This window comes from Trichoderma evansii (genome assembly GCF_050947405.1).
Source record: "Trichoderma evansii strain SZMC 28006 chromosome Unknown GGI43scaffold_13, whole genome shotgun sequence".
NCBI lineage: Eukaryota > Fungi > Ascomycota > Sordariomycetes > Hypocreales > Hypocreaceae > Trichoderma > Trichoderma evansii.
Genome location: NW_028145193.1, coordinates 224964 through 239004, shown reverse-complemented (window position 1 = coordinate 239004; position 14041 = coordinate 224964). Strand labels below are relative to the sequence as shown.

General features: G+C 44.9%; 5 protein-coding genes across 5 annotated transcripts; 2 read left to right on the top strand and 3 right to left on the bottom strand.

The window, feature by feature from the left end:
* Window positions 1-2649: 2649 nt before the first annotated feature.
* Window positions 2650-5070, top strand: GGI43DRAFT_407799 (general substrate transporter). The gene is made up of 6 exons (XM_083206285.1): window positions 2650-2795; window positions 2862-3830; window positions 3895-4258; window positions 4312-4376; window positions 4424-4557; window positions 4625-5070. The coding sequence occupies exons 2-6, from the start codon at window positions 3165-3167 to the stop codon at window positions 4995-4997; spliced, it is 1602 nt and encodes a 533-aa protein (XP_083059443.1). The 5' UTR covers window positions 2650-2795; window positions 2862-3164; the 3' UTR covers window positions 4998-5070.
* Window positions 5051-7155, top strand: GGI43DRAFT_407798 (uncharacterized protein). Its single transcript, XM_083206284.1, has 4 exons — window positions 5051-5579; window positions 5637-5738; window positions 5798-6104; window positions 6169-7155. Exons 1-4 carry the CDS (start codon window positions 5255-5257, stop codon window positions 6857-6859), a joined length of 1425 nt encoding a protein of 474 aa, XP_083059442.1. The 5' UTR covers window positions 5051-5254; the 3' UTR covers window positions 6860-7155.
* On the bottom strand, window positions 6952-8087 carry GGI43DRAFT_384784 (uncharacterized protein; the record flags this gene model as incomplete). The annotated part of the gene is made up of 2 exons (XM_083203563.1): window positions 6952-7884; window positions 7944-8087. The coding sequence occupies 2 exons, from the start codon at window positions 8085-8087 to the stop codon at window positions 6952-6954; spliced, it is 1077 nt and encodes a 358-aa protein (XP_083059441.1).
* Window positions 8088-8741: 654 nt separating this feature from the next.
* Window positions 8742-10664, bottom strand: GGI43DRAFT_428236 (major facilitator superfamily domain-containing protein; the record flags this gene model as incomplete). Its single annotated transcript, XM_083208931.1, has 4 exons — window positions 8742-9211; window positions 9247-9693; window positions 9786-10472; window positions 10551-10664. The coding sequence occupies 4 exons, from the start codon at window positions 10662-10664 to the stop codon at window positions 8900-8902; spliced, it is 1560 nt and encodes a 519-aa protein (XP_083059440.1). The 3' UTR covers window positions 8742-8899.
* Window positions 10665-12045: 1381 nt separating this feature from the next.
* On the bottom strand, window positions 12046-13938 carry GGI43DRAFT_423539 (heterokaryon incompatibility domain-containing protein; the record flags this gene model as incomplete). The annotated part of the gene is made up of 4 exons (XM_083208256.1): window positions 12046-12233; window positions 12280-13191; window positions 13293-13609; window positions 13658-13938. The coding sequence occupies 4 exons, from the start codon at window positions 13936-13938 to the stop codon at window positions 12046-12048; spliced, it is 1698 nt and encodes a 565-aa protein (XP_083059439.1).
* Between the last annotated feature and the right edge of the window lie 103 nt (window positions 13939-14041).

Below are 14041 nucleotides of genomic sequence, written 5' to 3'. Positions count from 1 at the left end.
AAAATGGCTGAATAGTTCTAGAATGCACTGCTCTCTTGTTGCTGGTATTCGTGTCTGCATAACCTAAAGCTGAAGCTATAGCATTATTCTAAGTTAGGCCTGGGAGGGTACATGTAATTTGTACTATGTACTCTAAAGGGCTACAGGACTAGCATACTGCGTGCAAAGCGATGCTTATGCAATTTCCATGTGCAATTACGTTTCCGGAAATATTACCTCTGGTTATATGGAGTATGTACAAGCTGCCGCTTGAAAGAGGAAGCGCAGCCCACAACTAGATCCTGCTGCATTCGGAGAATGATTACGGACGGGAAGTGCACCGCGATATGGAAGTAAGTCCCTGCATGCTTCCTTCCCTTGTAGGACTAGCTGTTTCGTCATTGCTTATGGAAGTATGGAGTACATGAAAACGGCAGAAAAACATCTGTAAGCAGATATGTACGTCACTAGACTATGATGCCATGTTAACTCAACTAGCTGACATAAGGCATTTCCAGCAAGTTTAATGGTACTGTAGGTCACGATCTGGAAGGTGACTAAGCCGCTAGCCGTTTTGGGCTTGCTCGAATGATTGATAAATAGATGGACAGACATGAAGCTTCAATGATTGTGGAAAATATTGAGCAGCAGCTGCATTACTTTTAAACATGATAGATGTCGAGCTGAATGAACTAACTCGCCGCGATTAGGTTGTAGCAGAAAGAGCACAGAGGGCGAAATGGGTAGCTTAAAGGGAGTACTTTGTAAGTATATCCGTCTTTGATCCCTTCAGTCTTTCTCCTTCAACAATGAAATGATCTAGTGAATATAATGCTAGCTTAGAATTCTTCTATTTTTGCTAACTGCAAAATTGACGTATCAATGATTAGATACAGCAAGCATTTTATGTACGACACGTCTCAAAGTTTCTTGCGCGTTATTTTCTACACCATTTAATTATAGACCGAAGTATATCCTCATATCCTTTCGTGACCGCTCGAGCAACTAATGTAACCTGTTTCGTTGGACTTACTTCGATTAATAATGCTCCTTGCTAATGAATGTCTTAAAGTAGGGAGGTCAAGATAAGTATGGTTCCATCATTTCCCGCTGTAAGGAGAATACTAAACCTCCCATAGCCCTACTTTACAAAATTATATATGCAAGAGTCCAGAATCAGAGAGTCAGTTCTGCGAAATTGAATGCGCGGAAAAGCTATTTAAGCTATCATTCTCTCGCGTTTATGGACTAAAGCAACTGAATACTTACGAGACTTTATCTTACTATGATTGACATCCAGCTAGAGAGTTATTAATGAAGTAGGCTATAAGTCCGAGCTTTAAAAGACAAGCCTTATCCATCAGCCATTTTACACACGAAGTATAGATTGAAAGAGGCAATTAAAGAGGTATTGTGAACTAATAGCTATTATATACTCAAAGAAGCCCATGTTGATCTTTTTATAGTACCAGTCAAGACGCAAATCTAGGTCATTTCTATTAAATCGGCAGCGAGCATAACTCGCAGGCTGAGGCGCGACCATCAGCTAGGTCCAGAGGAGATCCGATAATCTTCTTTTGACTTGTCTGGACCATCTTTGATATATCGTCTAATATATACAAAGATGCTCTGGTATTTGTCAAAGCTTTTATCCTTAGGCCACATCTATTTGATCCGTATCAACCATTCAAGCAGCAAACGAACTTTACTCTCAAGCAGCCTTCCGGTGTGATTACCCTAGCCATTGTGGTGGTGTTCAGTTATTTGCAGACATATTTCGAATTGCTTCCCATTACTTTAGGGTAAAAATAAGACAAATAGTACTATTATTATGAAATATCGTTACAAAAACTCTTGCAGCGAAACTTGTGTGTTTTTTTTGGTATAAATGCCATCAAAGCTACCTTCAGGACATTTCTTCAGGAGGCTCGTAATACAATTGTCTACCCCTCCTTGGCCGTCAACCAATGTAAGCACTTTAACCACTAGCCCTGTTCTTATTCCTGTTTTAGTTCATTAATAGTTTATTATTAGTAGTAGTCAGTTAAGCTTTGATGGGGGCGTTGGTAAGTACACCGCGCTGTGTCAACAAGATAGTGGTGCAACGTTATGACACCTTGTATTGATGCGCTAGCGAGTAGAGAACTAATATCTCGCTCTATTCAAAGTCATGTTACATTCCGCTTGCTAGAGCACAGCAGTTCATTGGGGTTCAAAACATAACCTTTTATCTAACGGCCGCTATTAAACAGCTTAAAAGAGTTGGTTCTAATCTTTTGGTCAAAGAGCGAACTGCGCGAAAGCGTTGTTGAATAGTGGGGGTATTTATTGAGGAAACCCTTTGTTGATCCCTTGGCTGGGTGTCGGGCCAATAGCTCCAGACTAGGTCAAAAGCCAAGTTCCAGGGAAGTAAGCTTACCGGAGTAGTTAATTTTGCTCTGCTTTGTGCGTGGGAGAGAGCATAGTAGTAGCAGTAATACATACTGGTAGACAAGAGCAGTGCTCCCTCCACTGGTAGTACCTGCGCCAACCGAGACCTAAGATCGGCTGACCTTGTGCCGCGGCGTTATCCGATGCGAGGCGTAGAATCCAGCTCCCTCTCCACTTCTCCGCATTCTCCCCCGCCTTAGGTCAGTGATAGCTATAATATTCTTCCATCTCTCGGTAAATCGGCACATTGGGTTGTAGCTTATCAACGCTAACAGGGGTTTTAGAATGAAGCTTTTCCATACTAGTGGTCTTATAGCGGTCTACTTATCCCGGCCTGCCTCATTTCTCTATCAAAGTGGCCTGCTACCGAGCGCTATCTACCCCACGTATGTACAATCGGCTGGGCATGGATAAGCGACGGAAATATTGATATCAGTACTACCTACTGTTAGCACTACTTACACTCGCCTCAGGTGACGTTACATTCTCGATATCGACACGAATTATCCCCCAAATGGAAAAATTATGGCCTCGTAAAACGGCGACTGGGAGTAGATCGACACAGCGAAGCCGGGGTTGATCCTCGGGTGTGTCCCCCACACAGAGCTGCTTGCGCATTCTGCAAGTTCACATATATTTGCTTTGTCGCCAGGCCATGTTTACTCTCCTCCGATTTATATAGCGGATCAAAGATCAGCAATCTTCACTCAATTATCACTGGTTGACTAATCGGTCGCCAGGACGTCGATTCCAAAATGGAGAAACACGAGGAGGCAACAGGTGTCGGGCAAGAAGTCAGCAGAGACGAGAAGGCAGGCATTGTCCAAATCGACGTGACTCGCGATATAACCCGCGCCGAACATGAGCTTGGCTTTCGGCAGGCTTTGCGACAATACCCCACCGCCACATTCTGGGCCATGTTTTTTAGTATTGCAGTCATTATGTCGGGCTATGATGGTCAAATTATCTTCTCATTCTACGCTCTCCCAGCTTTCCAGAAGAGATATGGAATTCCTATCGGCGATGGATACGAGATCCCCGCACCATGGCAGACTGCTCTCGGAATGGGAAACCCAATCGGACAGGTTTTGGGTGCTCTTGCGAGTGGATATCCCATGGAGCGATTTGGCCGAAGATGGACTTTAGCTGTCTGCTGCGTATGGTCCGTCGGATTTGTTTTTGTACAATTTTTTGCCTCGTCTCTTGCTATGCTTTGTGCTGGCGAGATTCTAGGTGGCTTGGCCTACGGCTTCTACGTCGTCATTGCTCCGACATATGCATCTGAAATTTGTCCACTTGCACTCCGAGGTCTGCTCACAGCATTTATCAATTTGGCTTTTGTTATTGGACAGTTTATTGCTCAAGGAGTCGCTGCCGGCTTGGAAGGCAGAGAAGATCAATGGGCGTATAAAGCACCATTTGTATGTACCAAACCCTTCATATCTGGACAAGATTCATATTGTTGGATCATATTAACACGGTTAGGCATTGCAATGGCTTTGGCCGGTAATCATTCTCATAGGTCTGCCCTTTGCTCCAGAGAGTCCATATTGGCTTGTCCGTCAGGGACGAAGAGAGGACGCTCGCAAAGCTTTAGAAAAGTTATCGTCTTCGAAGAATGCGCCTGACATTGACCAAGTGCTGCTTGGCGTTGAGCAGACGGATCTATTGGAACAAGAATTCGAGGCGACTACGAATTACTGGGATCTATTTAAGGGCGTCAACCGTGTACGGACAGAGATCACAATTATGGTGTACTTGATCCAAGTCATCGCGGGAAATCCGCTTATTGGCTACGCAAACTTCTTTTTTGAGCAAGCCGGTCTTAATGCTGCCGAATCATTTAATAGTAAGTGGCTGACGGCCGCATATAGTCTAAAGATGGCTGCTGACAAGCAATAGTGGGCGTCGGAAACACTGCACTGGGTTTTGTTGGTACCATTTTCTCATGGTTTTTGCTGAACTATGTGAGCATCTTGCATCCACTAGACAAGAATCATGCTAACGTTTTTAGTTCAAATTGGGTCGACGAACAATCTATAACACCGGCATGTGGGTGATGACATTGCTTCTCTTCATCATCGGCTTCCTTAGTATCCCCACAAACAACCAAGGCGCAATTTGGGCAATGGCTAGCTGCATGGACGTGTAAGTTGAAATCCGGTTCTTTTTCCCCCTCCTTCTAATCTATCTCGTTGCTGACTCACGTATGCAGGTGGACATTTATCTACCAGATGACAGTCGGGCCCATCTGCTTCGTCGTTATTTCCGAGATATCTTCTACACGCTTGCGAACGAAGTCCATCGCGTTATCCACTGCCGTCCAGTCGTTCTTCAATATTGTTAGCACAATTGCTATGCCTTATATGCTGAATACTGATCAAGCGAACTGGGGAGGAAAAGCGGGATTCTTATTTGGTGGCATAAGCTTTTTCTGTGCCATCTGGTGTCATTTTAGGCTCCCTGAGAGCAAAGGAAGAACTTTTGAGGAACTTGACATTCTGTTTCAGAGAAAAGTTCCCTTGCGAGACTTTAAATCCTACGATCTCTTGGCAGAGACCGAGCTACAGAAAGTGGAAACAGCATAATAATTCAATTAGGAAGAGGAAGAATATATTTTCTTTAATATGGTTCCATTAATGCTGGACTATTACAACTGAGAATCGCTGTTATTGCCGCCGAGCTGGCTGGCGCGTGCTGCTGGGTTAAGCGGCCTTCGTAGTATGGGGCCTACTTAGGCGGAAGTTTGCGGAGATTCCCCAACCTTAACTCCGAACAACTGTAGGGGTATTACTTGACCGGCTTAGTTTACATTTTCGATACTCAACATGAATAGTCTGAAGTAATGGCAGGAACAACATTCTATTTCGTCGATGGCGCTCAAACCAATAGAGCTGCCAAGAAGCTGGTACGGAGCCATGTTATGAAGGGCAAGAATGCTGGCAAAAGGTTCCACCGGCGATCAAGGCTACAACCCGCACCGCCGGGGCTCAACACAGGTGAACGAACAATTATCTTGCGGCAGCATCTGGACAAATCGCAAAAAGAGTACCGTTATAGCGATGAGGAACACGCTGTGCTTAATTCTATAATGGGGTGTCCTAATAATGCGATACTGACTGGCCTGCCGGTCAAAATCACGAATCCTTTAATGGAAGTAATGAACGAATGTGAGGCTCTCACATTCATGGTGATTTTTCGAAGCCCCTACTGACAAGTGATTCTAGACTTTGCCCGCACAATGAATAGACTCTATCGCCTTCACCGATGGCTTTCTATGGATGAGGTTAGAAGAATGTGGCTCCCTGTACTTTTCGCCAATCAAGCAGGTAGGTTTGCACATGTCCACCGGAGCCATGCAATCACACTGACTTGTCATACTCTTTAGCTTACTATTGCAATATCGCTCTCATGCAAACCTGCAATGAGATGTACTCCGATAATGGAAACAGCTCGCCCAAAGCATTGTATCATTTGTCGCAGACGTTCAATTGTGTCACGAGACTACTTGCTGGTCCCGATGCCTTATCGGATTCCGCAATCATGATTGTAGTGTCTCTTATTAGCCAAGAGCTGATTAGAAAAGGGTATGGGAACCTCAAAGTCCATCTTGACGGCCTGCAAAGAATGATTCAGCTTCGGGGTGGTCTGTCCAACTTCGAGGGAAATCCTGCGCTATTACTGAAAGTCTGCAAGTAAGGAGTACTATTATAATTCTGTCGTTGGTGTAACTGCTCTAGCTTACATACAGTTTTAAAGGGTGGATATTATGCTTTCGCTTCAGCATGGTGGGCCACCGATATTCTTTCGCGATCGCATGGCTAACGTAAGGGATACTCTGGCACTCACAAAGCTGGACATCGATGGCGATATTGCTGCATCGTGCCCACAACATGATTTGCTAGAACCATATCTTCACGAAATATTGGTAGATGTGATGGGGGTGACAGCGTTGTTCAATGATGGTGTAAAAATCGATCTAGAAACTCTTCAAGAGATAATACTATCGCTTGGATACCGCCTCATACAGTTCCACCCTTCGGAAAAAGAACGAAGGCTATGGCAGCTACAAGCCTCCTATCACATCGGCCTGACGATATTTACAATGAGTGTCTTTCTACATGCTGGACGTCGTCAAATTTTAGACTACGAGCGCATAGATCGCCGACTGAAGGAAATCCTTGACACTGATCTAGAAGATCACAGTCCTGAACTCGCCCTCTGGCTCTCAATGCTTGGTGGTATTTGGGCATCTGATGGCTATGATGGGCACTGGCTTCCACCAAGGATACGGCAAATGGCAATAAGGCTTGATATTCGTAGCTGGGATGAAGTATACACTGTCATTGGCCACTTCCCCTGGATTCACGCCTTGCACGATGACCCAGGCCATGCATTATGGGATCAAGTACACCAGGACGAGTCGATGCCGAGTTGGATAACGTTTTGAATACTAGTATTTCATCTTTAACTGTACTATATACCTCTTCTCCTTAACTATATAGACACAAAGAGCCTAATGGCCCATGATTGCGAATAACCTTACCAAGAAAACTTTTCCCTTACAAGATCTTCCGATAGCGACCAGAGCCTCTCGGCCTCACTACTTGAAACAGCAAGGGCGGTCGCAGCATCACTAATCTGACAATCCACTAGGTACGACCCATAATTCTCCTTCCCATTGACGGCCTCACCAGGTTTAAGTTTAGGGTCAAGTGCAGCCACCAGTGAGGTTGAAGCTCCCGCGCCGAGGCTTTGATGCGTAAAAATGCCTTTAGTCCTCATGCCGGCCAAGGCTGCCAATTGTTCCTCATCAAAGTCTCTGCCCAGTTCCGTTTGTATTATGCCCGGATGCACGGCCAAAGAGAGGATGCCGTATTTCTCGTACAATCTCTTGGTTGCTCCGATGCCGAACAGCACATTGGCTACTTTACTGCGGTTGTAGCCGTCCAAAGGAACATATGATCGATCTCGACAGTCTGAAAAGCCCCATGCCTCTAGCATAGGGTAGAGCGGCTGCTCTGCTTCTGGCAGCTCTTTGTTTGGCTTGTCAAAATTGATGTCGCTCCAACGCATGGTCGCAGTGGTAGGTGACAGGGAGGAGACATTGACAATTCGTGTGGACCCCTTGGGTTTGCCCTCGGCAGACTTAATCAGCTTTGGCATAATCAGGCATGTCAACAGCCAATGCCCTATGTGATTAGTCGCAAAATGCATCTCCAGTCCGTCGACACTAAGTGTTCGCTCTGGAACACACATCACGCCGGCGCTATTCACCACGATATCAATGGCGGGCACATCAGACCATGCCAAAACTTCTGCAGCTGCGGCACGAACCGAATTCTGGCTGGAAAGATCAACCTTCAGCGCACGGCAACTTACATCGGGGAAATCCTGCTTGATGGCATCGATGCATTCCTGGATTTTATTTAGGTTGCGTCCAGCAAGGATCAGGCAAGCTGGGGACTGAGAGGCCTATCACTTATATATCAGCAAGCGCATCCCGAAAACCGACATCTGACACAACAACTTACAAAAGCATGAGATGTAGAGAACCCAACTCCACTACGGTTGGCGCCAGTAACAATGATGGTTTTATTACGGATTTTGTCCGGGAAGGCCTTGGCGACGTCGAGGCCCTCGGTGTCCCTATTGAACTCTGGGTGCGATGTAGCCATTTTGTAAGAGCAGGTTGCGAAATTGTAGAGATTAGGAGGCAGTAACAATGAATTATAAGCTTGAAGACTGTACAGATTGTGTAGCTTGAATGAAGAACGCTGAAATAAACTCCAGATATTTATACTCTGTTGAGCCGGACTTGGCATATACTGATTGCATTGTTGACATTCGACTGCGGTCTTGACAGCCAATGAAAGACTTGATACCAAATTTGGAAGAAAAAGGATAACATACATAAACTCCGTAAAGTGGTACTTGTTGTATATTGAAGCCATCCTCAATTCTCGGCGGTAAAGGCTGTGAGCCTTATAGCCAATGAGAGATTTGGTGCCTAATTCGGTATAGTGGGATCGCCAATCAACTGCGCAGCCAATAGGAGATTGAATTCCTAATTCGGCGTAGCACAGTCCTCACGGCGATTTGCATGGTCGGTGATATCGTGGTCCCGTATTAATGGCTTGTGGGGACGCCACCAAACCTGGAACGGAGGAAGCAGTGGCATATCTATTTCGTATTATTATATAAAGAAAAGATATAGCTAAGTTAACAATTTCATTTCAAGTAATAAGCAAGTCATTTCAAGTAATAAGCAAGCATTTCAAGTAATAAGCAAGCATTTCAAGTAATAAGCAAGTTAAGCAAGCTAGGTTCTCAATTACACCCGTGTTCAACCGCAGATGCCACTTCATCTCCCAATCACCGTTTTTCCCCTTCTCAACCAAGCTCTCATGTGTGCAAAAGTATCAGTAGTATTAGAGATCGAGTACGTCTAGACCTGTATCCATTATATCGTAGTCATTTTAACCCACGACTATGCACCCACAGCGATGATTTCTCCAAAGAGTTTCTCCCTCTTCATGAAAGGGACAGAAACCAAAAGCACAGCTCCTGAAACAATAACTAAAATGAATGGCGCTTGCATAGCTCTTGTGATTTCCAAAATGACTTTTGCCTTCCTGTCACTACTCAGTTGCTCAAATAGTGCACTCTGAGCTCCAGCAACTGCCGCCTGAATCTGTTCTTTCGAGAAACCTTGACCTGCCAAGACTGAGCTCACATTACGTACTGCAGCAGTCTCAAAGACGAGAACAGAAATAATAAGGGCAATTGTTGTACCGCCCATCTGGCTCACTTCTGCATGCTAAGCGAATTGGGGACGTCATCGGGTTCGACTTTCAATGTAGCTACTGCGTACCCAATTTGCATGGTTAAACCAACACCCACGGCGAGAATGACATCAAGACCGTAAATAGTGGCAGTCGAGGTTTCAGGCTTCAAGTATACATAGAGAAACGATCCGCCAATCGTGATAAGTATGCCGGATATAAGATATATAGGCATATAATATTTGACTTTGGAGAGCAAATAGCCACTGCCAAGGCTGAAAGCCACAGCCACAAGAAGATAAGGCAGAAGGCGCACCGCTGCTTTCAATGCGGTATCATTTTGGACGAACTGGAAATAGATAGGGATAAAATAAACCGGGATATAAAGTGCTGAATAAGATGCTGCTGAGCAGACGGCGGTTAGAACTTGGGTCCGAGACTTGAGCAGATGTATCGGGAATGACCGTGTCTCGGGGGTCGTGAATATGCAATAGTACTGCTGTAGCGCATATGCAACAGTGAGCAGTCCAAAAACTACAATGGTAGCAATGGTACGACCGTCATTCCAATTCCAGCGCCGCCAGCAAATACAAAGGCAATCGAAAACGAAACCCACATTGCAGCACTGAGGATATCCCCCACATAATCGATAGCCTTTATACGATCCCACACCGAAACTCCGCGAACGGGATGTACATTAGGGAGGTTAAAGATGTAGATAGGACCAGTGATTGCTCCAATAACGAGGTTGATATAGAAACCCCATCGCCACGTGGCCTTCGAATCGGAAAAGGCGCCACCGACGACGGGCCCTAGACAAGCGCCAATGCCCCAAACAAATCCAACGCCGTTTATGTATGCTCCTCTTTCTTCACGGGTGGTGAATGCGGTGATGTTGTTAAGAACGCCGAGATATAATCCTGTGCCGCCCATTCCAGCAATAACACGTCCGACAATGAGGGCGCCCATTGAAGGCGCGGCGTCACACAGCGTGGATCCAACCTCGAAAAGGATTATGCCTCCAATGTATAAATACTTCAAAGAGAATTTGCTATAAAGGGCGCCGTAAGGCAAGATCACAGCCACGGAACCTAGGGTAAATCCAGCACCAAGCCACGCTAGCTGTGAAATATTATCGAATGATTCAATAACCGCGCTCTGCACGTCAGCTGCGATGGTGGTATCAAGCCCATATAAAAGAGCTGTGGCGTAAATGGCTGAACACAAAAGGACCCATCTGAAGCCGGTGATTTTTCGCACATTATCGCGGGTAGAAGTCTTGTCATTAGGATCAATAGGTTCTAATGCTTGTGGACTTTCAGCAGAAGAAAACTGTGGTCCTTGGCCCTTTTCGACTTCTGCTTGACGGGCAAGTTGTGTCTCGAACAGGTCTGAATCAGGCGTTGCCGCGCCTGCCGCTTGTTTCTCCAAGCTAGGAGCAGAGGATGAGTCGGGGTTTGAAGGCGCCATCGCGCTATGGGCTTGAATTCACACGCAGGGGCGACAAGTTTTGGAATCAGGAAGTAAACGAAGAGAAGTTGAAGGAACGATTCAATTGTGCTTGATAATTTCACACACGCGCAAAGGCATATGCTTTCAAAACAACATCAGCGTTGTTGAATAAACAGGCGCCTCTTTTATTTGAGTATTGAGCACTCTTAGCTGAAGCTTAACGCGACTATCAACTATCATGGCAAATGGTCAACATATTTAACCAAACGCTTGCTCTCCCCTTGCGACTCTAAATCTGCATGCCGCTCGGCTAAAACGCCGCTTCAACCGCAGATATAAAAGGCAATAACGGCATTCATTCCCTAATTTACCCAATAGGGATACCTTAGTTAGGTCTGGAGAGCGATTTTATCTTCGCAGTGAATACGTAGACTCCTGATTGCCATATATGGACGTTGACTAAGCGAGAACACTGTTACATACTCCCCGTTCATGATACGAGGGAGGTCTCTAAGGGGCAGGGCGGAATAACTTGCCCATAATGGCTACAGGGCAATGGTATCGTAAGCGTTGTTCTAAAATAGTCAATAGGCCCGTATCTACTGTGTGGCGCGAAACAGAAAATAAAGGAAATGTCGTGATTAGTCATGAATATTAGGTAAAATCTCAAATAGGTAAAGGCCCTGTCGATGGTGATTCGATTTCTGCTACGTACAAAGATTATACCATATTAAGTAAGAAGGGAACGTATCGGAGACAATTACCTGTAGAGGATACCAGAGTGCAACAATAAACACACGGTTTGTTGAAAGCAGCCGGGCCCCAGTAGGCACCATCCGCCTTTCTCCTGCTTTATGTAGATATCAAAGAAACTTGAGTCGATGAAGAAGATGAGGCTTCGTGTCTTAAATAATATCTTGGAGACTAAAAGAATATAATGGTCTGGCGAGATTTTTTTTTTTTTTTTTTTTTCTTTTGTTTGTTAACTTGCTATAGCGCTGTGGGCTGCTATGAAACAAATAATAAACGGCGAATTTGAGCCGCTATTGAAGAAACAGTACCAGATCCGCACTGCGACGAAGAGGTCAGATATTGCAAACTCGCGAAAAATTGCCAAGTATATTGGATTCTGTACGAATGGGATTCAAACGGTTGAAAGATAATATTTGTCAAGGCCAAAACTTAAATCGTCTACTCTTTTAAAGCCGTAGTCTTATTCTGTGAAGCTTGAGAGGCAACGTGGCTCACATTTCCATCTCCGCTAAGTGCAGCTTTATTTATATACGAATTCTCCCCTCTCGCCTCTGTTATTTTATACAAATATCGGCCCAATTCGGTGACTCAATGGGGTATCGCTTTAAAATCTCTCCGCTCATATGGCTTTGAACTTGTCATTGTGTTAGTATACCATAAACATTGAGGGTGTGTTTATCTTACTATAGGCCTCTCCAACCAAACTAAAATAGTTCCCTACAGAACGGAGGATCATCGGGAAGCTGCAGCCCGCGATAATTGAGATTAGATCTCCAGCCTGCAATCTCGACGGCCCAATGGACAGATATCCGTCATTTGTGATGGAAAAAACGCCTTAATCTCATGACATTCTCAATTACCATATTCTTAGTTCGCAAACTTCTGGGATCAATAAAGGACCCTGCGGAGACAATTTTCTTTAATTCTCCGTCACTAGTCCTAGTGTTTAGTGATGAAGAGCCGCCAGGACGCGAATTAGATAGAGTAATTCGTGCCTGTTCAATAATATTGGCAGCACTCAAGTCATTACCGAAGTTCGCCGAAACCTCAGATATAGAATCGAACATTACTGCACGGACTTGTAACATATTAATATCATTGTGAAATATCACTTGCGGTCCCATGTCTCCAGATGCAGGGTATCCGTGGCCATGAAAATAGACAGCATCTGTCGAGCCGGAGTGGTAGCATTGCATCCGCATGAAAGAGGCATTGATGAAAAGAGCTGGCCGATGTTTGTTTGCTTTTTTTCTCCAGTCTGGAACCCAAGATGGCAAAGTTTCTCCATTATCCGGGCCAGATGCAGCAAGTAGAATATCCAGAGACTTTTCCTTTGTGATAATGAGAGAGGTGACTTCCCGGTACACTTCCTCAATAGACTTAGAATAGTCAATATTCGGTAAAGTATCAATGTAGTCTTTTCCCACCAGTCCTAAAATCGCAAATACTTTATCTCTCGGGTCTGTGGCATCCCTGTCCCATGTATTCCATAAAATATCAGAGAGTTTGCTACCCAGTAGCCTCTTCTGGGAGATATGGATCGCCAACCCATAACGGCTCTTTAGCGTAGTCCACGTTTCCCATCTCTTGGTGCCTCGGACCAAACAACCCATATCATCCCATGCCTCTTGGTATTCCATAGCCTTTTTAAACGTTTTTCGCTTGATAGTGGAGTCGTCACATACGAGTATAGCATCTTTTGCCTGCCAGATCTCCTGCACTACCCAGGTGCGCGAACACCATAGCCTTGCGAGTAAGTTATCAACGGCTTCCCAGTCGGCTTGTCGAGAATCTTTGAAGATGGAGTGTATGAGCAGCCGTATAGTACTGGAGAGCCCGTAAAGATGTGTCCTTATTGCTTTTGGTTGAGCAAGATCTTCTTCCAGAGGTCACTCCGGCTTATGCCTTTCATCTCATTCGTTTCTTTCTCGTCCAGAGTGGGCAGTTCAGACTGCGTGTTATCTATAAAACTGATAGATCTCCTGTCATCTGTTTCTTCATCAACGTATTTTCCCTCACCACACTCAGAACTCGTATCGCTGCCCAACCTGACACCATTTCTCCACCAATGCCGCAAAGAATATTTATGGTGCATAGCCATCTCTTTTAAAAATAGCAAGGCATGGTCGCTGTCATAAGACTTTTCTCCAATCCATGCTATTACTCTCACAGCACCACGATATATGTTGGGCATAATAGCTACTTGTGCACTGCGCTCATTAATGTTATCTTGGTTGATGCAGACTCTATCGATCTACATGACCCGTTCTGTATTCTGTTTCCGTAATCTGCGTAGTGTTTGTTCCAGTGTAGATGAAATAGTAAACTCTTGTTGATTTAAAGACATGGTAGGATGAGATTCATCTTGTCCTCTAGAAGCGCCCCACGCATACGAAAGCGCTTCATAAGATAAAGCTTCTTGCGATTGATATTCGCAAATGGTGCATTGTAACGGTTCTTTGTACTCCCCAGGAAGGATTGTCATGAGACGGAAGTTTTTGGGTGCTTTGAGATCCGAAAATACATATGGCTGAGGCATTTTGCGCAAGATTGAGTCGCAGAACGATCGATGAGAGCTTTACGAATAAGAGGAGTTGATCAAGTAAACAAACAAAAAGTACCCAGACCATTGCTTACCTAAC

Excerpts from the sequence above, each read along its gene's own strand:
- GGI43DRAFT_407798 (XM_083206284.1), top strand. The coding sequence starts at position 5,255 with ATGGCAGGAACAACATTCTATTTCGTCGATGGCGCTCAAACCAATAGA. Across the intron at positions 5,580-5,636 it reads AATGGAAGTAATGAACGAAT|ACTTTGCCCGCACAATGAAT; the intron begins GTGAGGCTCTCA and ends AAGTGATTCTAG. Across the intron at positions 6,105-6,168 it reads CTATTACTGAAAGTCTGCAA|GGTGGATATTATGCTTTCGC; the intron begins GTAAGGAGTACT and ends ACAGTTTTAAAG.
- GGI43DRAFT_407799 (XM_083206285.1), top strand. The coding sequence starts at position 3,165 with ATGGAGAAACACGAGGAGGCAACAGGTGTCGGGCAAGAAGTCAGCAGA. Across the intron at positions 4,259-4,311 it reads TGCTGCCGAATCATTTAATA|TGGGCGTCGGAAACACTGCA; the intron begins GTAAGTGGCTGA and ends GACAAGCAATAG. Across the intron at positions 4,558-4,624 it reads ATGGCTAGCTGCATGGACGT|GTGGACATTTATCTACCAGA; the intron begins GTAAGTTGAAAT and ends TCACGTATGCAG.